The following is a 26,431-nucleotide window of genomic DNA, read 5'->3' on the forward strand; positions in this document are numbered from 1 at the left end:
TTTAAACAGTTTAATAATATGGCTCTTCTCAAACATTAGGATATTTTCAATATAAAAGATATTTACATGGTACCTATAAAATAAGCTTAAAAAAATTCAGGGAAGTAAGTTATTGATATCATTCATTTAGCACTGTAGTTCTGAATCTTTTGTACACAAGAGACTTGTACAAACCTTTATATACAGATTATTACAGCAATCTGCACTGCTGCCCTGAGGGTAGTTATCTAATCCTGGGCTCACCACAGACCTTAAAATTCTCTCAGATTAAACCTTGTACACCCTGACACAGACAGATATGCTTCTCCAGGCCAACAAGAGTGTCCTCAAGCACAATTCTATCCTCTCTACCTCCTCTTTTACCCTCTAAATCTGGCACCACCCTTGACTCAACCCTCTTTTCCTCTCTCATGGCAGTAAATAAGCCTATCATCACTGTAGCACCATAGCCTAAAATGCTACCCGAAATGCCTTCACACACACCATTACTGTAGAGTTATGTTGTTCTCCCCTCATTCTATTGCAACTCCCTTCTCTGGCGTTTTCCTATATCCCAGCTCTCAATGTTTCAGTTAACACTGAACTTCCTGCACATCTTCACAGAGAATTACAACCACTTCAATCAACAAAAGACTAGCAGCATCAAATTAATCAGATACACATTTCCATATTGCCCTCATTTTAAAATTTTGTTTATAAATTTGATTGCCATTACAAAATATAATATTTACAATCAGTGCCGTTGGAACAATTTTTACAGTGGGGTGTTGAAAGCCATTGAACAAAAAACTGTACACCCTGTATATGATGGAAACCACTTGAAGCCAGAGAGTACTACCGCACCCCCCAGTATCCCTAGTTCCAGCACCCCTATTTAAAATATTCTTAGGACTTCTAGAGCCTAAATTAATCTTCCTTACAACAGCTGCGTAAAAGAAGAAATGAGACAGCTATGAATGATCCAGTATTTTAAACCAACTTTCTTCAGTACGAAATAGTAAATCAATATGCTGATTTCTGAAGTAATCAGTACACACAGAACTATTGGTCTTCAAAAGTTTCCTTGTCTTCCAGGAAGCAAAATGCAATTTGTTCCATGGGCAGGTAATAGTTTCCACATAGTATATAAGTAGAGAGAGTTGCTGTGGGTTCAGTGGTTTAGAGAATGGTTTTTACAAGGTCAAGAAACCGTTACATGCTTCCATGTTTTATTAATCTGCCTATCCCATTTTACCAAGAGGCACATCAGCATCTCAAGAAATACCTACGTGAAAAATAACTGCCATTACAAAACCAAGCTTGAGCCAGCTTTGGTTCTGAAAACAGTGAATGTATACACATTTTTAAATAAAAGCATAAATATTTGATATTAAAATCGCATGTCATAAAATATGGTGACACACATAATTTATGTAAGATTTCCCAGGGGCATTACTTGTCAATGTGTGAAGGTTTTTATATACCTTTGCAGAGTCCTGTGCAATTGGCAATGTTCTAGCTTTTTTCACACTTTTGGTCTAGTACATGAACTATTTTTATACTTTTAATACGTTACATCATGCTGAACTATAAAAACATTTTCCTGGTTTCTAATAACATGGATCAATTTTTGATTATAAAATATTTCATTAAAAGTATTCTGCCTGCAAATAATAAGGGGTATGACACCTGGATATTATTGCTTTCTTTATTTTCAAAATAAATAAAGTTATTTTCTGTAAGGAAAGCTTAACAATGAAATAGTTTTTTGTGCCATTTTTAATATACTGAACTATTCGTTCCTGTAGGAAAATTAGGGTTATGGACTAGTGGTACACAGCCACAGTAAAGGCCATTTATTTTGCTTTATTTTCCCCCTTTAAAATACTTTTCCAGATTTGTAGAGGTTTTCTAATCCTTTCAAGATATTTGGTTGTTGCACAACATAGCAAGTTTCCTAAATAGATTTGATATGCAAAACACTACTCAATTTGAATGAAATTATAACTATAGTATCTTATTTCCAGTTTAGTTTAATACTTTAAGTACGCTTACTAAACATAAAATTTAATGTAGGAAAAACAAATCCCCCTTGATCTCTAAGAATAAAATTTGCTATATAAAATCCTTAAATTCTATTTAATAAAAATATGTACTTAAATCTGTTACGAAACATTTGTTTATTAAAGACTCTGGGTAAATATGCCATTTTTCATAAATTTCTTCTCACAAAAGACAAGACTGACCCATCTCATGAAATCTGCTTTTATCTGTTAAATCAGAATTTTACTACTTATGTTTTGCATTTTTAAAGTAAACTGGAATGTTAATACCGAGATAAATCTAGGTATTTACCTAAGTATGTGAAATCTTACTTAGGTAATAAGTGGTTCTAACATTATGTCAAACAGTAAAGATAAACGTGAACATTCTTGTCTTGTTCCTCTTATCAAAGTAAATGGGGGAAAACATGACATTTCTCAACTGAGAAGTCCATGGTACTGTATAGAGTATGTGCTGCCATTGTTCAAATTCTGTATCAAATTCAAATTTGTCTTTCTAGCTTTTATAAGGCGTACTTGTTTCACGATAATACTGGAGTAAATTTCCTATTCTATTAGCAAAGATTGTAGTTATAATTTGTGTCCATGTGAATTAGCAAAATGGGTCAATTGGAGTTGCAGCTAGCAAGGGATTTAAAGAGTAACAAGAAGGTGGTCAGGGAAAGTGTGGACCCTTACTGAATGGGGGAGGCAACCTAGTGACAGATGATGTGGAAAAAGCTGAAGCATTCAATGCTTTTTTGCCTCGGTCTTCACAGACCAGGTCAGCTCCCAGACTGCTGCACTGGACAGCACGGTTTGGGGAGGCGGTAAGCAGCCCTCAGTGGTGAAAGAACAGATTAAGGACTATTTAGAAAAGCTGGACATGCACAGTTCCATGGGTCTGGATCTAATGCATCCGAGGGTGCTGAGGGAGTTGGCTGATGTGATTGCAGAGCCATTGGCCATTATCTTTCAAAAGTCGTGGCAATCAGGGGAGGTCCCGGATGATTGGAAAAAGGCAAATATAGTGCCCATCTTTAAAAAAGGAAAGAAGGAGAATCCGGGGAACTGAAGACCAGTCAGTCTCACCTCAGTCCCTGGGGGAAAAAAATAAAAAAAATAAAAATCAAGAAATCCATTTTGAAGCACCTGGAGGAGAGAAAGGTGATCAGGAACAGTCAACAGGGATTCAGCAAGGGCAAGTCATGCCTGACCAACCGGATTGTCTTCTATGATGAGATAACTGGCTCTGTGGATATGAGGAAAGCAGTGGACATGATATATCTTGACTTTAGTTTTTGATATGGTCTCCCACAGTATTCTTGCCAGCAAGTTTAAAAGTATGGATTGGATGAATGGACTACAAGTTAGATAGAATGGACTATAAGGTGGCTAGATCGTTGGGCTCAATGGGTAGTGATCAACAGCTCAATGTCTAGTTGGCAGACAGTATCAAGCGGCATGCCCCAGAGGTCAGTCCTGGGGCCGGTTTTGTTCAACAGCTGCATTAAAATCAGCAAGTTTGCGGATGACACTAAGCCGGGGGGGGGGGGGGGGGGAGGGAGGTAGATACGCTGGAGGGTAGGGATAGGGTCCAAAATGACCGAGACCAATTGGAGGATTAGGCCAAAAGAAATCTGATGAGGTTCATCGAGGACACATGCAGAGTCCTGCACTTAGGATGGAAGAATCCCATGCACTGCGACAGGCTGGGGACCGACTGCCTAAGCGGTAGTTCTGCAAAAACGGACCTGGGGATTACAGTGAAAAACAAGCTGGATATGAGTCAACAGTGTGTCCTTGTTGCCAAGAAGGCTAACAGCATATTGGGCTGCATTAGTAGAAGCACTGCCAGCAGACTGAGGGAAGTGATTATTTCCCTCTATTTGGCACTGGTGAGGCCACATCTGGAGTATTGCGTCCAGTTTTGGGGGGCCCCCCACTACAGAAAGGATGTGGACAAACTGGAGAGAGAGTCCAGCAGAGGGCAACGAAAATTATTAGGGGGCTGGGGAACATGACTTACGAGGAGAGGCTGAGGGAACTGGGCTTATTTAGTCTGCAGAAGAGAAGAGTGAGGGGGGATTTGATAGCAGCCTTCAACTACCTGAAGGGAGGTTCCAAAGAGGATGGAGCTAGGCTGTTCTCAGTGGTGGCAGATGACAGAACAAGAAGCAATGGTCTCAAGTTGCAGTGGGGGAGGTCTAGGCTGGATATTAGGAAAAACTATGTCTCTAGGAGAGTTGTGAAACACTGGAATTGGTTACCTAGGGAGGTGGTGTAATCTCCATCCTTAGAGGTTTTTAAGGCCCAGCTTGACAAACCCCTGGCTGGGATGATTTAGTTGGTGTTGGTTCTGCTTTGAGCAGGGGGTTGGACAAGATGACTTCCTGAGGTCTCTTCCATTCCTAATCTTCTATGATTCAATAAAAGTATGCAGTTTATTAATTATTATTAGTAGTATTACCATAGCACCCAGGAGTCCCATTCATGGACCAGGATCCTACTGTGGAAGTTGCTGTGTGACCAAAACAAAGAGTCCCTGCAAGAAGTTTGGCCCAATTTCTGAATTACTATTCTTGGTTCTTTTAGGGTTTGGGGGACTTAAAATCTCTGTCAACCCATACTTAAACTTTCTCTCAACTCTAAAGGACTGAGCACATTACCACACACGCACACACTCTCTCTCTTCTCCCACTCTCTCTCAAAGCATATGTTTGGCATTTTACAGTAACAAGGGAGATAAGGATGCAGAGGAAGAAAAATTATTTTTAAAACAAAATGTTTTGTTTTTATAAGTCACAGTTGGTTCTGTTGCTGGAGTGTTCAATACTTCATTGTTTGCTGGAGGGAAAGAGAAAAACATTCTGTCCTTTATAAAATAGTTTAAAAGTGGTTAGGTAGAGAAGAATGAATCTGATGTTTGCGGAGTGAAGGATCTTCCTTACTCTTGTAAATGTAGCTCATTCCTATTGAACTCAGAGGGTGTGATTCTGATATATGACCCTGATTTATGCTTTCCTTTTAAATTTTTGATAACTCTCACAGATTCCAGGATGTTTTGTTTATCGCAAAACATACAGACCCTTACAATATCTTATTTTTGTGCCCTCAGGTGATGGTCCTAATCAAAAAGGTCTTTCTAGCTTGATTCTTTCAGTTTTGGCTTTAAGAAAAGTAAGCCGCCATTTTGTTTGTTTTTTAAAAGACTGACTTCAAAACTCTAGATGGTCAATTACTTATTGTCTGTCTGTGTCTTCCAGGTCTGCATGTAGGTTTTTTTAAAATTAATAACCCCATGGAGTTGCTCCAATCCACCCCAAGAACCCCACTCTAATCCTTTAGGAAGAGTTTCCTCAATTCTTCTCTGTCCCTTCACATCATCTCACCAGTACTGATGCTCAAGCCTTTATGCTGCATAGCTCATACCATCTGGAACAGCCATCAAGTGCCTGTCCCTCTGCCTTTTTATCTGATTTAGACTCTTAGCAAAAACTTCTTTCCTCCATTGCCTGTACATTTTAAATTTCCTTCCCCCTCAATTATTAACCCTATATAGTAATTTGCTATACAGCATGTTAAGGACATGAAATTAGTTATCTTGGAATACCATTTGTAAAATTATTTTTAAGAGTTGTTTATTGATTGTGTTATAGGAAATATTCTCAATTTCAATTATTTTACACTCCTGTAATTCTACCACCAATAAAATTAAGCTGTTAGTTTAAAATCTTGAAATAGGTATATCACACATATGAGCACAAAAAACCCTAAATCAAAAATGCTAGACATGAATCCAATGTTGGATCCATGCAGAACAAAAGGTTTACAATGGATAATTCAACCATGTCGGCTTAATATTTTTACGTTTGAAACCACCTCCAGTGACTCCTTTTCAACATTTACATCAATCAGACCAATAGTTTTATTAAACATACAGGTAGGGCATTTGCATAAGCCATTATAAGAGAGAAAATGACACACCCTTTGCAAAATCCTCACAGGGTGAGTATTTGACAATGATGAAGGCAGGAAGGCAGCAGGTGGAAATAACTCATGTAACGAGTACATGTTGCATGCTGTGTTGTTGTACTTGTGTTGGTCCCAGGATATTAGAGAGACAAGGTGGATGAGGTAATACCGTTTATTGGACCAACTTCTATTGGTGAAAGAGACAAGCTTTCACACTTACACAGAGCTCCTCTTCAGGTCACCTTAAAAAGAGCGCTGTGTAGGCTCTGAAGCTTGTCTCTCTCACCAACAGAAGTTGGTCCAATAAAAAGTATTTAACAGCAAATACATAACATTCAAAATATTTTAACCCATTATTTACAATGAAGAAGTTCTCCATAGCTTTATTTCCTTATAATGTCAGCTGACTCAAAACTAGTCTCATGACATAATTACATATATTATACATATTTTTATGCAAGGGTGTTAGCACATTTTGCATGCCTCTACAGCTAATCTCTGCTCCCTAAATCTGCCTCCTTTCTTGAAGTACTTAAATCCTAAAGGATAAGGGCAGTTATAAAGATAATTCTACTTATGAATTTATTTTTCATTTTAAACAAAAAGCTGTGCTCTTCTGATAAATACAGAAAGGCCACTAAGGATCTAGGAGAATTCAATGTTCTTTTCCTCTTCAAAAATCAATAGAAGTTCACTGTGCAAATGGAATATGTCAGAATCAGTGAGGATTGCATCAGTTTTGCTGGTGCACAACATGAAAGTCCTAGATTCTTTTAAAAAAAATACAGATTTTTCTTACCTTTGCCCAAAAGCAGCTGGTCATGCATTGTACTAGTCTGTTGAAATCTAGATACTGAGGTTCAACACTCAGTGTCAATTAGTCAGGTTGGATCTTACAAGATAGTTTCTTGGTCTGAATGAAGTAAGGTAAATATAAGGCAAAGGACCTCTTTTTGGGTAGTCCTGCTTCAGGAGAATAGTATCTCATTGTAATGCACACCTCCAATAGAACGACTGTAACTATGGTGCAGGGAAACCTGCAGTAACTTCACAGTCCAATATAACTAGAATCTTAGTGGTGGAGAAGATCACTAGGTCTTGAAAGAGGGCAGCAAACATTTTTTAGGGCAGTGCATGGACCCCCATGGGCTACCTGGCTTCCTTCATCCCTATAATTTTCTTTCTTTCTGCCCATGTTCATAAAAGGGGAAAATACACTGTTACAAACTGATCTTAAATATGCCAAATTCACTGAGACTTCAGGTTAAAGCTTCTAAAAAACTGATTTTCCACTGCCTCACTTTTTCATAAAGTTTTGTTCAAACGGATTTGAGTGTTGTCTGGCACGTGGAATCCAATACTTTTTGACTAAAATTACGCCTTTTCATTTGGGAAAGAACCCACAAAAGATTATCCATTTTTGAGAGTGGTTATAGTTAGAAAACGAACCCTGAAAAGTTGGATCTTGATATTCCAATGTCACATTCACTCAATTTAGAAAATCAAAACAACATTCTTAACTACCATGATTACAAACACAGCTTGTTATCTAAAAATAAGTGTGGATTTTTAGTCTTCTAGATTACCCAAGAGCGAAGGCTGCAGAATCTGAGCTTCATGGGCATTTTGCTGCTGCTTCTGAAGTAGAATGAGGGAAAGCTCTTCTACTATCAGCTTTACACTTCTGACAGCAGCTGAACAATTTTCTTATTGTTAATCTAACTACATGACTAAATCAGGCCAGGACAGAAGCGCTGAAACCTGTTTTGTTTTTAATCTAAGAGACTAATTTTTCTGAACATAACCACATTAATTTTCACTGTGGAAGTAATGATAAATATCAATTTGACATTTCATTTTAAAATGTTAGACAATCACATATTTATATTCGGTAGTAAGAAATTAAAGATAAAAACTGAAATACCAATAAAAAACAAACACTGTTTTTTAAACTTAAAAACAAGAACAGTTACTGCAGAGTTTTTTTTCCTTCATAATTTTAGCCAGAAACATCAGCTGAGATAATAAGTTGCAAGCATGAAAAGTTAAATTATAACAAGGAATGCATCTATGTTGCAGTGAAAAACAAACAAACAATGAGAGTTTAAGCTACACGAGTACACTGAGTTTAGAATAGTGCAAAAGGTCGAGTCAATATAAACATTAGCTGGACCTTCCTGTTTAAGGAGCTAGTTACTGGTATATGCCACGCAGACTGAAGCCCAGGGGGAAACAAAACAAAACCAAAAAAAAACAAAACCACCAAACATTGAGTTACAAGGACTAGTGAGGGATTCCAGAAGGATGGCTCACCCAAGTTGTGTCGTTTTGTCTTCGCGTGCTCGTGAATATGTTTCTTTGTAAAACAGCCAAAGAAGACACAATAGAGGCAAGAGTGGAGTCTGTTCAGGTGGGCACCACACATGTGACAAATGCACGACTTTGCCTGAAATACAGAAATGGACAGTAATTATGAACAGGAAAAACCTGTTTACACAGGTCAGCATTCTGTTAGCTTCTTTATAAATGTAACAAATGGATTAGAGTTATCTGGAAGTAGAAATAAACTCCAAATGAGCAGTTAATTGAGTGTCTGAAGTATGCCAGACTGACAGCAGGGATAACTGAAGTTCTGTCTCTACAGACCAAGTGAAACTACAGGCAGTGACAGTACAAACTACTCCACTGCCCCAACACATTTCAAAACTCTGATGTGGAGCAAGTCACTTCTAGGAATAGCTAACATCCATACCTGGTCACAGTTGCTAGCTTCTCTATTGTGTATACCAAAGATGGTGTCAATTGCAAGATGTTTTTGACATCTTGCATTTGGAGATGGTACATCACCAACTGACTTCATATAGGCCAACCAGCCACATAAATCTTTTGGTCACTAACTAATCTGGGTTGGGTTTGAAGCAAGCTTTTGGAGGATTAAAAAGACTCCATTTCCCTGCGCCATCCAGTCCAGCAAGATATTTAATGACAACTGATCTGGGTCATTTGAAGCGAAGAAGCACACAAACTCAACATGATAGTTTGCTCTCCTATTGCTACGGTACATTTTAACTAACAACCCTGGGAAAGAAGTGTTCAAAAATTGGAAGGTAGATTTTTAACTCCTGATCTGATCAGAACTCTTCTTTAAAATCGATATTCCATATTTTTTATTCCATTAAGTGCCCAACTCAGATATGTCAATAAATCCCTTGAGAGACTTCTATTATTCCTAGCTGGATGCAAACAAATACAAAGAATTTAGGGATAACAAGGCCAAGAAAGCACAACAAACTATTTAGCAGTAAATATTTTAAGTTTCATGTTCTACCCTTGGTTGCACACTGGTAGCCAAAATTCTTCAAGCTTAAATCATTCCTTCGTATCAGAATGATGTGGACAACAATTCTAGCAACAAATGAGTAAATTAATCTAGAAAGCAAGAGAATGGTGTTGAAATTCAGATATCCACTTCAAGATGGTGGTTTAACTATTCTGTAACAGCTCAAAGCTACAAAATCCACTTCAAGATAATAGAAGCGCCACTACAGTCAATGACTGTGGAGACAGTACTTTTTTATGCTGGAATCCAACGATAAATTTTCCAGATGTTAACTGATCAAATACAAAACTCGAGGCTAATTTTTTTAAAGGCAATAATCCACTAATCTATACAGTATGTATGATCCACAACAAAGCCCAAACAGTCCACCTTTAACAGTATTTGCCCAGGCTGCCATAATTGCTGTCACAACACTCGGTGTAAAAATCAGCCAAGTAGTTTACCATCTAAGGCACTGTGACTTATTTTTAGCTCTTTCAAAAGTGGTCTTAAATCTTGAATCACACATATTGTGAGTTCAAAGTTCCCAAAAGTCCTGTTATATGAAAGTAGATCAGTTAAATTTAACAGCGCACACGTACAATAAAACATTTTAAATTAGGACAAAAACCTACCATCACCACCACCATTTATATGGAAAAAAAATAAAAAAAATAAAAAAATGCTGCAAATCTGTCAAACTGATGTTTAAACAGTGCTCTTTGGCTGCAAAAGCTAAATATGATCGACCTATCCATTAGAGATTGTTGCTATGACAACAGCTCAGACTCAGACTAGCAACTGGCTATTTTACTTCTTAGCAAATTGTAGATGAGAAAAGTCTTTTAGCATTAAATGTATTGTAAATACAAGACAGAATGAGTGTGCAGAAACTGCTGAGCATCTTACAGTTTTACTGCCTTTTAACCCATCCCGTCATAAATACTCTTCAATTAAGTCATTTTAATTCAGTCAAAATGAAGCAGAACAATGAAACAGTAAATTAATCTAGTATAATTATGGAGGTAATTCACAATCTTTTTTAAAAAAATACTACAACCTATGTTAGCGTCTCCAGAGTTAGAAAGTCTTCAACATGGCTGGGCACTATTCATGTACATTATTGGTACAGAAGACAGTGGTGACTAAAAGTAAGTCCTTAGTGTTAAACTATTCTTCTGCCCAGTCTCCAAAAAAGACCTAATCCACGAGGCATAGTAAGCTATGAATGCAGAGCATGGCACACATAAGGAAACTGGTAATCACAAGTTTCAGAGTAGCAGCCGTGTTAGTCTAACCGCAAAAAGAAAAGGAGTCCTTGTGGCACCTTAGAGACTAACAAATTTATTTAAGCATAAGCTTTTGTGAGCTACAGCTCACTTCATCGGATGCATGCAGTGGAAAATAGAGTGGGGAAATAAACATGGGGAAATAGTTTTACTTTGTACACAAGGCACTTTATAAATCATTCATTAGCCCAGGCTAAATAAGCCAATTTCTCTATGGCTGCTATTTTCTACACTCGGTATTGCAACACACTCAACAGGAGTTAAAGGAAAATGACAGGCATGACAAATGAATTGGGTTGTTGACACACACTGGTGTCTTCAATTGTTAGAAGTTTGTTATTAATTTACCACCTAAAGGATAGCAAATCATCAAAACACTGGTGCAGAAAGTTAATGTAGCAGCCTGACAGTGTCCTGAATTGACAGTCTTCCTTTGCATGCCAGTTTCTATTCCAAAATCTCTTTCTGGAGTAGCATGGGCTTCAACTGCAGTGAGAGCACCATGCTGGGTACATGGTGAATTGGTATAGAAAGCAGTTTGTGTCATTTATCAGTGGCCCCTAAGCAATGTAGAAGATTTGAACAGCAAAGTTCTGTCCATGTCCATGTGGACAGTGGCTATAATATAAAAGACAGACTACAATAAAGTTTTGCTGTTGTAAATCAGTCCTCTATATTGCCAGCTATTTGAGAAGTAGGTAAAAAACTCAATTTTCACTGAGCTGAAAGTCAGAATAAATAATATCCTTTATTTAAAAGTTTTCAGGGACAGAGGTTTAAGGAATTTTGTCCTTATTTCCATGCTAAACAATAAATTGAAGCATATTCGGAAGTCCAGCTGTTTTGAGACCTGGGTTTGGAAATCACCCAAAGACTTTAGATCTCCTGTGGCCAGTGACCAATATTTCAATAGATTCATTAAATGAGATGAAATCGATAATACAATCAAGAAGAATGGGGGCAGCTTGAGGGGTAAATGATCTCAAGCTAGACTTTTTAATACAAGTACATGGTGTAATATTTAAAGCCATTCCAAGAGTCACTGTGATGTGCTGGTAATATTTTAGCAAGGTCTGCCCAAAATTCCTTTGTCTTGCGATAATTCTCCATCAGTGATGTGTGCCATAGAAGACAGGGAAGAACCAGAAATCTACACTTGTTTCTCCCATTTTAAACACATCCCCAAAACCACCCAAACTAAACACCCCCCATATACACAAACACAGAATAAAAGGTGTGACGGGATGAGAAGGGAATAGCACTTGCTTTTTTTAAATGTATGTCAAAAGCACCTAGTGCCTTTGGATGGGTGCTTTACTTCTCCAAAGAATAAAAAAAAGTTATGCACACTTCTCTAGAAGGCTTATACCTAAGCCCAGCAGATAAAAGTACTCGTTACAAGGTGGTAATCAGTAGTTTCCAAAGAGGGGTGAACTACAGAGACAGGGAGGAGCCACATTCATTTTGGTAACAGAATTTTGACATGGGATTCTTGTGAGCACCCACCAAGTATTACAGTAATTATTAGGCACGAGAAAGGGGTAACTCCAGAATAAAGAAGGGAAACTTTACCAATATACCAAGAAGCTAAAGGGCGCCTGGCAGTAGATTTTTTTAAAAAAAATACCAAACCAGCAAACACCATCATAATACCAGGAGGGAGAGTACATTTAAGTTAAAAGTTCCTTTGCTCTAACATCAGAATTACTGCTACTAAGGGCTTGGCTACACTTGTGAGTTACAGCGCAATAAAGGAGCCCCGGGCACACTAGCTCACTACCTGTCCACACTGGCAAGACACGTAGAGTGCTCTGACTCCGCGGCTACAGCGCTGCTGGTACTCCACCTTGGCGAGTGGAATAACATTTGCTGCGCCCCCGCTGGAGCACCGCAATGCCAGTGTGGACGAGGTGTTGCATTACTGCGCTCTGATCAGCCTCCGGAAACGTCCCATAATCCCCTTAAGTCAAGTGGCCTCTCTGGTCATTGTTTTTGAATCACTGTAGGAATGTGGATATGCCCTTTGAAAGCTCCGTTTCTGACAGCCGGCATGCTTATCTGCTCCGAGACAAAGCAACCATTAGTGGGTGTGTGAGAGTGTGTGTGTGTGAGACAGACAGAGAGGGGGGCGGGGGGAAGAAGGGGGGGTCTGCTGCTGTCTGAACTTACAAGATAGCATGCTGACATGTCTCAACCCCCAACAACCCACTCTCTCCCCCCCGCACATACACACAACACACTCCCTGTCACACTCCATCCTACCCCACCCCCATTTGAAAAGCACGTTGCAGTTACTTGCATGCTGGGATAGCTGCCCATAATGCACTGCGCCCAATGCTACAAATGTGGCCACGCCAGTGCGCTTGAAGCTGTCAGTGTTGACAGACTGCAGCGCTTTCCCTACTGCGCTCTACGAACGCTGTTTAACTCAAAAGCACTCTACATCTGCAAGTGTAGCCATGCCCTAATAGTTTGCATTTCTCTAGCACCTTCCATCTGAAAATTTCCAAGGGCTCTACTAACAAGCAAATTCAGCCTCAACACCTTCTGAGGCGGGTAAATGTTCCCAATCCTCTCTAGCCCTAGCCCCACCCCCTTGCCAATTTTCCAGATTCAAGACATGAGTTAGAGAGGTTAAGCATCTTGCCCCAGGTTGCAGAGGAAATCTGTGGCAGAGCCAGGAATAGAGAACTCTGGTTTCCTGAATCCCCAGTCCTGCTACTCATGTGTAAACAGAAATGAAGAGCACTGTATACCCAAGATTTTGTTTTTTTAATTGTCAAGCTATCTGGAAAACAGATTCAATCTGAGAAAAAACACCTAGTATCTGAATCAAAATGGAAAGACTCCCACATTGATTTCAGTGAACCCTAGGTCAGGACCCTTGTGGGAGAAATTAAATGCTTCCTCAGCAGATAGTAAGACCTCAACTGATCGTAAGAGTCACATTTACTTTAGTATATATATTTTAAATAAAATGCTCTAGGTTCATCTATACTGTTTATTATTTATAATTCTTTCACTAACCTTCAACATGTAGATTGTAGTATCTGTAAGCACTTTTTAAATTCTTTTGTAATTTCTTTAGTCATTCATATTACAATCAATATCCTTGAGTCTTGTACAAGGACAGTACACAAGAGGCAGCGGGAGGCATGTGAAGCTGGATCCTTTTCCCTGTGCCTCTTTCTCAAATGACAAATACATAAATAGTCACAAAAGACTATGGTACAACAGATCATTGGCCCTTTCTACACACTTGAGATGCAGGCTGAAAAGCAATCCTAATGGTGACTTTTCTTTTGCGTTAAAGCCTTGGGGCAGGAGAAAGTCAATATTAAACCAAGGCAGGCAAGATTTATTACCCTGGAGGTGACAGGAGTATGCTGAAAATAATGAACTCAGGTCAAATCTGCCTTCTGATGTTTCTGGCCATCTTAGCAATCACCACTTTGCCTGCATTTATCACAAGACTGTTTGCATTGCTTCTTTAAAACAGATAAACCAGAAGCCCTTTCTTTTCTTTGCCATTAACCCAGAGATTATATTTTATAGGTGGATTACATATAGCGAGGAACTGAAGAAAGACTTGAAACCTAACAATTGGCTTTTGACTTTTTAAAAGCAGAAGTAATTTTCTAACAAGGAACTGATTCTACAACTATTTTGTGATCTGACATCTCACCATTTCTAGTAATATAAGGATGATTCAGAGCAGGTCCGGGAGACAACATGTTTTTCATGCCTCAACATTTTTTTTTTTTTTTTTTAAACTCGATTAAAAAAATTGTTCATTCACTTCCTGGGAAGAAGTTAATCATCACTATCCCTCTTCATAAGAGAAATTAATGTATATGTTTGGGGAAGACTTTTCCCCTTTATGTAGTGTCTAATTTTTGTATCCAGTCCTACTACGGTTGTATATGCAGTGCATGCCAGTAACAGCGTATTTCATGTGCATTTAGAAAACACACAGGAAGTCTGACTCCAAAATAACAAGATGATTCAATGAAATATAGTTACCTCCAAAATTGTCTTATTCAACAGATTTATTCAGAATTTTTTTTTTTTTCCTGTAATAATGGATTAGTTATAGGTAGCAAAGGAGTTTAGCCATTTCAGTTCCACTACAAGGCAAATCTAAAACTGAATAATTTGTTCTGTACTGGTAGGTTTGTTCCCACTACTGTAACACCAGAGACAAAATACATCACGTGTATAATACACTGTCAACTTTCTGCTTATGAGGGCAGGATGGGGGCAGATGGAAAGTGCTCTTAGAACTTTCCTGTAAAGAGAACATCTGGCTCCAGTCAGTTGTGCACAAGTTAGAACACCGAAATGCTGTTAAGTTTATAGTTAAAAATGAAACAGCCTACCTTGTTAAGTCACATCATATTTCTCAATTTAAGTATGAATTAAAATATACCATTACAGCCACCTACACAGCATAGTTTGCTCTCCTGTTCCAATTTCTGGGGTCAGTGAAACGGAATATTCTGTCTACAATGAAAAGCGAAAAAAGGGAAACAAAGTGTTGCTCATCATGCTGTGAAAGAGGCTCAAGTACAATTTTCTCAGGCAACTCCTTGTCTTCACCTTACAGAGACCGTCAAAACTTCTTCCTCCAGTACACCTTCAACCTACAGAGAATGCATCTCGGCTGGGGTAGGTTGCGCCTGCCATTATAAGAGAGACAGAATTCCAATTCCTCCTGCAGAATAATACCTGAGTGAAACTTAACTATTGGAACATCAGTGTCTGTTTACTTTGGGTTTTTTTCAAAACAGTGGTGAGATTATCCCTTCAGCTGCACACTGTGAACTACTATAAGCCAAGTTTTTTTCTGCAATCTTGGTTTTCTGATATTTTTCAGTTCCAAGCCTTGTTGCTTTCTCTTTATTCATATCAGAGAGAGAGAGAGAGAGAGAGAGAGAGAGAGAGAGAGAGAGAGAGAGAGACTGACCGACCAAGCCAAGGGAGACCACAAGGAAGACAAAATTCATAATGCTGGATGCTACTGCTGGAACATCTTGGTGAAAAATGCCCTTAGTTCTAAAGAAAGATCTTGGGTTAGGCTACAGAACTGGGAAACATGAGAATGGCCTTCCATTATCAGTTCAAATAGTAAGTCTGGCTTACTATTACAGATCTTGGGCAAGTTATTTGAGCTCTGTGACTCAATTTCCTCACCTGTAAAATGCCAGAATTCATTAGTGTTTGTGAGATGCTCTAATATCACGGTGATGAGTGCTACAGAAATACTCACAAATTAATAAAAATCAGGAAAGTGTTTTCTGTACCTGCAGTTGGTTTGTTATAATGGTAGCATTCACAGCTGGTTTTCCTTGCTCACCCGCCATCCACAAAGGCAGTTTGGCTGAATAAATCGGTTTGGTCCAGGCTCACTCCCTTTCTCCCACCCACAGCTAGAGATCTGCTGTTGACACAGAAATAAGAGCTGTCTTGAAATGATAGAGAATTGATTCTGAGTACTGAGGATCATTCATATAAAATGTATCACAAAACTTAAGATGAAAGTGAAACACGCAGGTCAGGTGAATCCTTGCGTCTTTGGACAAAGAAGTTTTAGCTAGGTCATTCAGACAATGGTAAATGTAGATGTTTTCTCTCTCTCTTTGAAAGGTAAACTGTTCATGGGTAATGGCCAAAGACTGAAAAGGCACTGCCACTAATTGGTGGTGTTGACCCTGGATTGAAGATCTGGAAAACTCCTTGGTGGCAAGATGTAGAACATGCAGATAAACCTCTGTTAGATCTATGGAACACATGTAGTATAGAGGGGCTATTTCTTAACATGACAGTGTAAGAAAGAGACTGAGAATCCATCTGTTAAACTGTCTTCCATAAGGATCAGTTGAGAGCAGATAAGATTAGATCCAGTCTGGTTCTTCAATTCTAAAGGGCCACCAACACCTTTTGAACAAACACCTCTGTTTTGCCGGAGACCATGACGAATCTGGACTAGTTACCCTGGAAACCTTCACGCAAAGAAGAATTCTCCCTATGTCCAGCAAATTCTGAATGGATCGATGATCTGCTTGCTTTTCTTCACCAGACTGAGCAGGAGAATAAGAGGAAGTGAAGTGGACTACTGGCAATTATAACCTACCTGAATGAGCCTATTGGTTGGTTGTGGTGACAGCCCAAGAGAAAGTATTTCAGCCCCTCTGAGTTGGCAAGGATTCATTGTCTATTGCTTTTATAAGGAGATTCTGGGACATCTTCACTGAATGGTAGCTGATCTAATTTCTAAATACTACCACGTAACAAATGGACACATTGGCCTGGTTTGGAAGAAGGTAGATTATAAGATCTGGTCTACATCTAAAATTTAACTTGACCTAGATACATTGCTCAAACGTGTAAAAAACTTCACACCCTGTGCAAAGTAGTTCAGTCGACACACAACTAGGTCACTGGAAGAACTGTTCCATCAACCTAGCTATTGCCTCTCAAGGGGGTGGATTTACTGCAGTGACCTAAAACCCTCTTCCATCCCTGTAGTAAGTGCCTACGCTACAGTGGCATAGCTTCAGCTGTACTGCTGTTATAGTGTAGGTACACCTCAAGTAGTGTGAGCCCAACAAAAGAGGCTGCAACAAGGTTCCTCTTAAAAGTTTTCACGTAAAAAGCTCCACTGTCCACATGTTAGGGTATTATGAAGAAGGAACCTGGTCCTAAATTGGTAATATCACACGCAATGTCACATAATAGGGCTGTTTTGATAGATTTCATATGCTGTTTGGAATTTTCCAAAGTATTTCTTTAAAAGGATGACAGAATTAAGAGAACACGCTCCTTGTTGTGACCAAACATGCCACAGCTTCTTTGAGGCCAACGAAGGAAATTTCAATGCCTCATTTCACAGAGCTGTCAATCTTTTTTTGTCTACGAAGATCTTAGTGTGCTCTGGTCCAGCCTACAAGAGTCACTAGGATCTTCCAGGAATCATTATTTTGCTTGCTTAGAGTCAGGAAGAAGAATCGGTCCTAAGGACATAGGGAAATTGTTACTTTTGTCCTGATACATGTGGTACAGTGCTAGAAACATTCTATTAATGGAGCTTTCCCATTCCACATGGGCCATTCCAGGTTCACCATTTCCCCCCCAAAGATTACTGGAATACGGATATGCCTCTCTTTTTTTCCCATTTTAAAGTGGTCATATTTAATTCAGCAAAACAAGGCCCCCCAGTGATCCTCTACGTACAAAAAAATCCATTCCTCCACAATGAATATCAATTTGATCATCCAGCTCATCTCCATGAATCAGCCTCTCGTAACCATCTGAGTCAGAGTTCCTAGATTTGTGGGTAAAGGTGAAAAAGGATCAATTTATGAATTTGCCAGGGTTCCAATTAGATTTCAAAGCAGAAATCTAACAAACTATGTCTGCCAATATATTAAAAACCAATAGGCTAACCCAGGGGTCCCCAAACTTTTTCAATCGCACCCCCACCTACCCAGTCTGAACCTCTCCCCCCTGCGAGCTGGAGCAGGGTGGTGGAGGGGTGAGTGGGAGCCATGCTCAGGTTGTGTGGGGTTGAATGGGGCAGAGTGGGGGAGGAGCAGCCGCACTCAGGGCAGGAGAGGTGAGCTGCCGGTACCTCTCTTGCCGGAGCCATCCCTGAGTGCTCCTACAGGATCCAGCAACAGCTGCTGCTGTTCCTGCTCCCAATAGTAGAGGCTGGTTACTGCTACTGGGTGACTGGAACTGGAACCAGGGCTGGAGTGGAACTGGGGGCAGAGCAGGGCTGGGTGGTGCTTCCTTCCTGCCCCGCGAGTGGCTGGCCCACCAGGCCCCACCCAGATGTTCCTCTACGCCCCCCTAATGGGGCACGCCCCACAGTTTGGGGACCACTTGTATAACCCCTTTTACTGAGTTGAGGGAGCTTGAGCAGACAAGTTTAATGCTGGATTCTTTTCAGGTCAACTTTTAACTTGAACAGTATTTCTTAAATCAGGAAATTTGCTTATTCTTAACCAACCAGCAATTTATTAATTCACCCAGAAGCACATTAGTATACAATCAACAGTTCACCACAATTATAGACATAACCAATTGTGTACACTACCCACACAATACAGTCCTGCAAGCAATTATCACAGACTAGAGTGGAGGTTCCATAGTTATATCAAAGAACAATGCCAATTAGCAAGATTTTTTATGACATTTTCTTATGATCAACGATTCTCAATTCTTTAGTACTTAACACATTTATCACGCTTCTAAGGCTGCACTGGCCTTTAAGGTACTTTGAAGAATGTAATTACTTCTAAACTTGTCACTTTTGGACCAATCTAGCCAAAGAGAATATTAAAAGCAATTGCTTAAAACAATTCTGTTCAACCTCCCGTAGGCCAATTCGCTTGGATTTACGAAGGATTTAAAAATCTAAAATATGCTTACTTGAGGTCTCAGAGAGTGTAGATGCAACAAAATAACCTACAGTTATTTATGTTAAAGATCAGAAAAAGAAATACAATCTCTGAGATGAGATCTCACCACTTCTTATCCTCTTAACCCTGGGATGGGAAAGAGTCCTTTCCACATGGCTGTTCCAGGCATCAGTTGCACTTAGGATTCTGCATCTTCTTGTTTTGGGTTCAGTCAACTCTTTTGAGCTAGGGTTACCATATGTCTGGGTTTTCCCGGACAATGCCTCGTTTTTGAATTTCCGTCCTCTGTGCGGGACCGGGATTTTTTTCCAGAGCAGACGCTGCAGCTCAGAAAGAGCCCCAGTTGCAGGTGTACCACAGGTCTTTTATCCCTGAATAGATGTACCTTGTGTCTACTGATTACCTCTTCCTGAAAGCTTGTTCAAAGACCTCCAAACTGTATAAAAGAGTGACTAAACATTTCATGAGCATGCTAGTTCTGAGCTGAGGTTTTTGTGAACTTGTGACCATAGAACAGACCCCTTTGTGGGATATGAAGGACTAATCACCTGCCAGAGCCAATGACAGTGCTGGGATGATCTCTGGTAGGTTTATTAGCATGTGTGTAGGTTCTTTTATTGTTTTTAATGTTTTCTCTGAAAAGCTTTTACCCTCAGAATAAATACGCTCATACAGAAAGGGATGTGTGGTAACTTATAACTGTTGGCAATTGTTCTGTTATTAGTCTCTGAAGAGGCAAGAGAAGCCTGCTTTGGTAGCCTGTCTTTTTCTGGGAATAACACAGTGAAGGCAGGGAGCCATTCAGTCTGGAGATACTCCAATCAGAAAGGAGAGAGAGGTCTCTCTCCACCCAAGAGAGATGGTGGACAGCGGTGCTGGAACCTTAGAGAGATGCCCTTGCTGTACTGTGAAGGAAAATACAGGAGCAGTTGCCCTGAACTGTGACAGTTATAAGCAGCTGAAAATGATCCCTTAGAATGGAAGTATTTGTGCAGACTTAATGGAGTCACTATATGCTTTACTTAAAATGTGTAACAGTAGTTCTATTTTTTACATGTCCTCCATCCCTCTCAACCCCCTTCAATCCCTCTCCCTTTCTTTTCTCTGCCTCTTCCATCTTTGATTTCTCCTGTTCCCTATCATAACAAATATAACCAACATTTACTGGACTCTCTCCATACTATTCTCTCCCTTACCTCATCCAAATCATCACACAGTCATAGGACCCACTAACTTCCATCAACAGGGTAGAGAAGTCTTGGATGTTAGTGGAAGGTAGCAGCAGGAGGCTCCTCAGACTTCTCCTCCTCCCCTCTTGCACAAGTTTTAGGCAGCGAAACAATGGTGCTATGGTTCAGCCTGGCAGCTCAAGGACCCCAAGTCTTATGCCACAGCTAGTTGGGGGGGGGGGGGGGGTAGGAGGAGGAGGAGGAGGAGGAGAAGGAGAAGGAGAAAAGGAATTGAGTGCATTTTTAGGATTGGTCTACACCTAAAACCTAGGCTGATTTAGCTACATTGCTCAGGACTGGAAAAAAATGTCAAGGACTGCAAAACATAGTTAGGTTGACCTTACCATTGCTGCAGAAGCACCTAGGTCGACAGAAAGGGATGAATTTACCACAGCAGTGGAAAAGCCCCTTTGGTTGCTGTAGTAATTGTCTACAATACAGCAGCATAGCTGCAGCTACAAACTAAAATATAAAAACGACACTGACTAAATATAAATTCCAGATAATGTTATGAAGGAACTAAAATCCAGCCACAGAGCAGGGGGAGAAGCGCACTTCAAAGAAATAATTTGGTTTTCAGCAGTAACAACATGAGTATTATACCTTTACTACAGACAGCAAGTAGTGATCACTGATCTTAAAGCTGAATGAGCAAGCTCAAATTCCACTATTAGCTCTCTTTTGGCAGATGGCCCAGCCAGTGCACTAGGAACTTACACTACACACCCATTATTTACAGGTGTCCATAACTTGTCATCTACTCTAGGAAGGATACATTTAAGAGCCCATGGTGCTTTGTAAGCATCCATTTAAATAATGGATATTGTTTAGGGGAAATCAAATCTTTTTATACTGAAGGAAAAATTCTCTTTACATAACAAGAGATGGGAAATATTGTATCATAGAAAGATGTACAGATGCTTTAATCTTCAAATGCAAGTCTTTCCTTTCAAAATCAAGTTTAGAGAATACATAATGAGGCATGTATATATTCGCTGTGTTGATTTTATCTATTTCCTGCAATGCACCACTGCAGTAGCCAATTTCACATGAGCACAAGATGATTGCCAATACTGCAGTAGTGTGTTCTAAGATCTAGTACAAAATCTATTACTTTACCTCACCATTCCCCTGTGTCAGCAAATCATGAAAATGTTTTTAAATGTCCTATTAGGTAATGTATTGATCTAATCTTTGACCACATGACTTGAGAAGTAATTCAGTAGGCAAGGTAAGCAGACATGCACCCTGCACAATGTCATGTAGGTATTATTCAGCTCTCCCCAGGTTGCAGAGATACTTTGAGCAAGGCAAGATACAGAGAGGAATTTGATTCCTCATATGAAAATAGGTAAGCTCTTGGGAAGTCTACCGTGCTACTTTGATGAGAATACTCTAGGCAGCATTTTTTCAGAAAAAGAAACTTAGGGATATATAGATCAAAGCCTACCAAGTCCTAGAGAGTCTCATTTAGACAAGCATAGATATTTCAGCTCTATTTTCTTTAACCACTCTAAACTGTCCATAAAAAATGTGAACTTAATTAGTCCACATCAAAGTCAGTACAGTTGTGCTAGTAGGAAAGGCTGATGGGAACTGCTACAGTACAGATTCTCTACAGCATGACTTATTTATGAGACAAATACACTCAACAAAATAAAATCAAAGGGGGGGGGGAGATGGAGAAAGAGAATAGAGAGGACGGAATGAGTGACATGCTGTTCCTATTAGCAGCTATTTGTTTTTATTAAAAAATAATGCTGTTTCAAGTAGGCTGGACCCAATGTCTGGCCTACCTATAAAGTGTAATTCTGATGGAGAATACCCTGCAAGTGTTTTGTTTTTAAAAAGCTGTATACAAACTGTACACAACTCTATCAAGATTTTTAAAGCATTCCCACAGACTGCTGCCTTCCCCCACACCCCCCCCCGCCCACATTTACTGCTGCGGAGCAAGCTCGCGGAGGGTGCACAAATTAATCCCATTCCTAGAACTGTTCTAACAGCTGTGGACATCAGTGATGCAGGTGACAAATATGAAAGTAAACAAGGTAAAAAATGATGCTGGCTTGTGCACTGTAAAAGACTGGGAAAAAAACATGTCCTTTGCTGAAAACAAGTTCTATTTCCCTCCATCCCTCAAAGAGTCTCCTAACAATGGAACAGAAAAAAAAATGAAATAAATTTTCCTTCATGAAAGCTATATTTGCACAAGAGGTTCTACCATTATGAGCTGCCCCTACTTCCTGTCTCCCAACAGACTGGCCAATTTGCTGATATGGATTTGGGCATCTCACCCACTGAGCTCCCTAGGCAGATACGTCCTTAGCAATAACCTGAAATATAAACTGCTAAAACTGTTGATTACTGAACAGGCAGACAGTCAATCACGGGAAACCATCCTGATATCTCAACTGGATAAGCCTCTCACAAAAACACAGTTTTCAGATGGCGATATATATTTATATTTTATTCTAGGGCTCCCTGGACTGAGACCAAACGGTTTTGCTTATCCCATTACTCACACAGTGGATCCATAACAGGTAAGCTGGAGGTCAAGGTGTTAGGATATAGATATTCAGGCCTGTCTGTAAAGGCCTATACTTTTAGAATTTAGGTATATGTTTATCATTTAGCTAGTTACAGAAGTATAAAAGAAAGAATCTGTGTAAGGGCCTTCTCTTACTGTGACAGTCTGAGACCCTGTTCTTAGGCTAATGCCTTTGGCCAAGCAGCAGAGGAAGCCATAAGCTGGGAAGCGTACGGTCACATCCTCACATTTCCAACTAGTCATACTGAAATAAGGCAATCTGGGGCTGTTAGAAAGGTGATCTGATCTATCACCTCCAGAGAAAGGGAAGAGCCTAGAAGATGTAGAAGGAAATTTAGTTTGATAGTTTTCTGTTTGGTACGAACTCACTTATCAATAGACACAGCTGGGAAACCCTTATGCCTCTATAGATGTAGTTGTGAAATCCTCACTTCTGTATTGTTTTGTCATTATAGTTCCCCCTTTACTATTGTTTATTTGCATGTTCTCTGTCTAGTGCTGTAACTGTTTCTGTCTGCTGTATAATTAATTTTGCTGGGTGTAAACTAATTAAGGTGGTGGGATATAATTGGTTAGCCAATCGTGTTACAATATGTTAGGATCGGTTAGGTAAATTTCAGTAGAATGATTGCTTAAGGTATAAACTATATACATTAGGGGCAAACAGGAAAAAAGTTGGGATTCGAAAATAAGGAAAAAGGAACTTGGATTTAAGCTTGCTGGAAGTTCACCCCAATAAACATCAAATTGTTTGCACCTTCAGGTATTGTTGCTCTCAGTTCATGCGAGAAGGACCGGCGAAGTAGGAGAGTGAAGGAATAAGCTCTCTAACACAAGGTACCACTGTCTTGGACTATTAATGATACTTCAGCCTAATATAGCATCTGAGGAAGCACCTACACCTACCTGCCTTGAAAGTTAAAACCTGACCACATGGCTGCTACCTGGCAAATCCATAGAGTGAAAGCAAATTCTCAAGTGGCCTGAGAAGAAGCTGTGTTCTCCGATTAGAGGATGCTTTGACAACAGAGAGCCTCTGCAGCCTTGTATACCTCAATACAAGCTTTATTAATTCACGTCACTAGGGTACAGCAAGAGACCCTTTGTTCTTTCTTCGTATCTTTGAAAAATAAAAACTCATGATCCTGAAATCCTCAGTTCTCTGGAAATATCAATACCCCTTTCTTTTCAGAAGATATAAGATTAAGGCATATTGATATCCCGATCCTTACAGAACTACAAATCCACCATGGGCACCATTCTCAGAGTCATTGTGCCTGGGGAAGAGATGAAAAGGGGGGAATTTTCCAAAGGATATAGCTACCTATTACCACTTGTTGGGCCAAATAAGGAAACTGATATTAAAATGTGGGAGGATGAAGTAAAATCTTCCCAAAACAACTCAACTGATTCTTTGGGAAAGGGAAATTTCTCGTGACAAAACTTAACTTTTCCCTCACTTAAAATCTTCACTAAGGTCACATAGTTGATGAAGAAAACTTCATTAACTTGGAATGAGGTGAAAGGAAGATGCTAGTTTCCTAGTGAAACATTAACTAACACCGCAATATTGTAACACCTCATGCTACACATTAAACATTTATTTGTTCTGTAAAGCTTGCATTTCAAAGAGAATGTTTTGTAAAAAGTATTAAAATTTTGAATTAGAAAGTTATTTATCCTTGGTATCAAAATGGCAACAAACAACATCAAAATATACAAGAACCCATGCAGCTTCTATATATTTATGTTTTGGAAAATATTGCAAAATTTACTTAATTTCTCCACACCAAAAGGTTATATTTTTAAATTTAAACATGTAGCAGTAAATTCTCAGTTACAGCTTTGGTTACTGGTCAGGCCCCAGCCCAAGGGGGTGAGTTTAGAACTGACCCCTTGTCAACTAACCCATCATCTGAAAAAATTCAGAGGCCTTAGGGTAGAATAGTTCATGGCTTTCTACCCTCTGGCATCACACCAGGGGGAAATTTCACCAAGGACATGGAGTAGATTAAATACTTCATAGGAAGGTATAAGATGCAGGCAGTGGGCAGATGTGGGATAATCTGCACCTCCAAGTATATCTCATCCTGACCTCTAATAGCTTAGACTGGCTTACGTTCTGAAGCATGAGATTTAATATCCTTTCCGAAATTCTTGTTTTGATTCATTATAGCAACTCTGGATAGTCTTGATATCCATATAAATAGCCAATTCTTTTAAAAAATTTTAATTTATTGGCCTCATCGACTTCCCAAAGCTGTGAGTTCCATAGTTTTGTCACTTTGAAAAGTTTAGGCTAAAGGCTCTTGGTATTCCACCCCACTTTTGAATAACGTGGGGAAGAGTGGAGTGATACTGGACTTATTTGTTGGTTCAGAAGATTGCACTCCCTCTTCCCCCATTTCACTAATTGCACACCTTATAGACTCAGACTAACAGAGTTGGAAGGGACCTCAGGAGATCATCTAGTCCAACCCCCTGGTCAAAGCAGGCACAATCCCCAATTTTTTTTGCCCCAGATCCCTAAATAGCCCCCTCAAAGACTGAACTCACAACCCTGGGTTTAGCAGGCCAATGCTCAAACCACTGAGCTATCCCTCCCTCCACCTGCATCATATTCTTCCAATCCCTTTAAAAAAAACCCTAAGTGGCATGTTTAACTTACCTAGGGAAAGTGTCGTCTCCACTACATGCTTTTAAGGATTCAGGAGAACAGAGGCCAAGGTCATCCTTGAAGTGGGGTCTCCACAAAGTTTCCTTCAATACTGATCAAGCACAGATCTGACTAATGTTTAATAAATTATAAGTGAACGGAGCTGACAGTCAGGCCATAAATCTGTCTTCTGATATTTATATAAAAACTAGTTACACAGTAACGCAGTGTTTTTGAGACCTCTAGAGTCCACTGAGTAGGCTCAAGTCTTCATCTCACCAGGAAGCCACAGCAACATCTACAATGAGTACTAGAACAGAGTGAGTACACACATGTGGGACTTGAAAATTTCACCTCACTCCCGCAAAGTAGGAAACATCTAGTGATGTCAACTTCTTTAGATCCTAGGTTTTTATTTTTTATTTTTTAAAATTTTTTAAATAAGAATTTAGTCCTTAAGGCTGTGAAGACAACCTTCCAAACAGGACCTAAGTTTAATCAATAGTGCTGGCTCCTGACTGTACTAATGCCTCTGCTGCTTTCTCAAGCCTTAGTGTGAACACTGACCATGACCTTGTCAATCTTATTGATACTACCCAGATTCCTGTCGGTGGCAGTAGAACTGACAATCAAGTCTATTTAACTATCACCTAGGAAACCTGTGAGCAGCTGTGGCAAAGGAAGGTACCTATTCACTGGGGAGGATGCCCCAAAATGTAGGGACAGAAGAAAAATAGATACCCCAAGCCACAGAGACCCGTATTAACAAGGAGGAAGGGAAAACTGTAGAGTAAGACTGCCTCCTGGCTGTGAGGAGGGTCTGAGGTGGGAGTGAGAACACAGACAGAAAATACTCCTCTTTTCTAGTAGCCCCCACATTTAGGGGAACAATGAATTTGGGAAGAGCAAGGTTAGCTTACAACTAAGATACTAGTGCCCAAATGATGCCTGTAAACTCTGTAATGTAT

The 26,431-nt window shown here is 39.6% G+C and overlaps 1 protein-coding gene across 7 annotated transcripts in view; it reads right to left on the reverse strand.

Annotated features, from left to right (window-relative positions):
* USP22 (ubiquitin specific peptidase 22) overlaps positions 1–26,431 on the reverse strand; it is a 192,589-nt gene that overhangs the window by 104,335 nt on the left and 61,823 nt on the right. For 5 of the 7 annotated variants that reach the window (XR_006284233.1, XM_037911665.2, XM_043523781.1 and 2 more), the window contains one exon: positions 8,310–8,442. Coding sequence is in view for 4 of the 7 variants with exons in the window: in XM_037911665.2 (XP_037767593.1) it covers positions 8,310–8,442 (133 nt within the window). In the remaining 3 variants the exon portion in view is untranslated. Of the gene's footprint in view, positions 1–8,309; positions 8,444–26,431 lie in introns of those variants that run through there. The other 2 variants (XM_037911668.1, XM_027825157.3) reach the window with 2 other exon arrangements.

The sequence above is a fragment of the Chelonia mydas genome, chromosome 10 (assembly GCF_015237465.2).
Source record: "Chelonia mydas isolate rCheMyd1 chromosome 10, rCheMyd1.pri.v2, whole genome shotgun sequence".
In the NCBI taxonomy this organism is placed as follows: Eukaryota; Metazoa; Chordata; order Testudines; family Cheloniidae; genus Chelonia; species Chelonia mydas.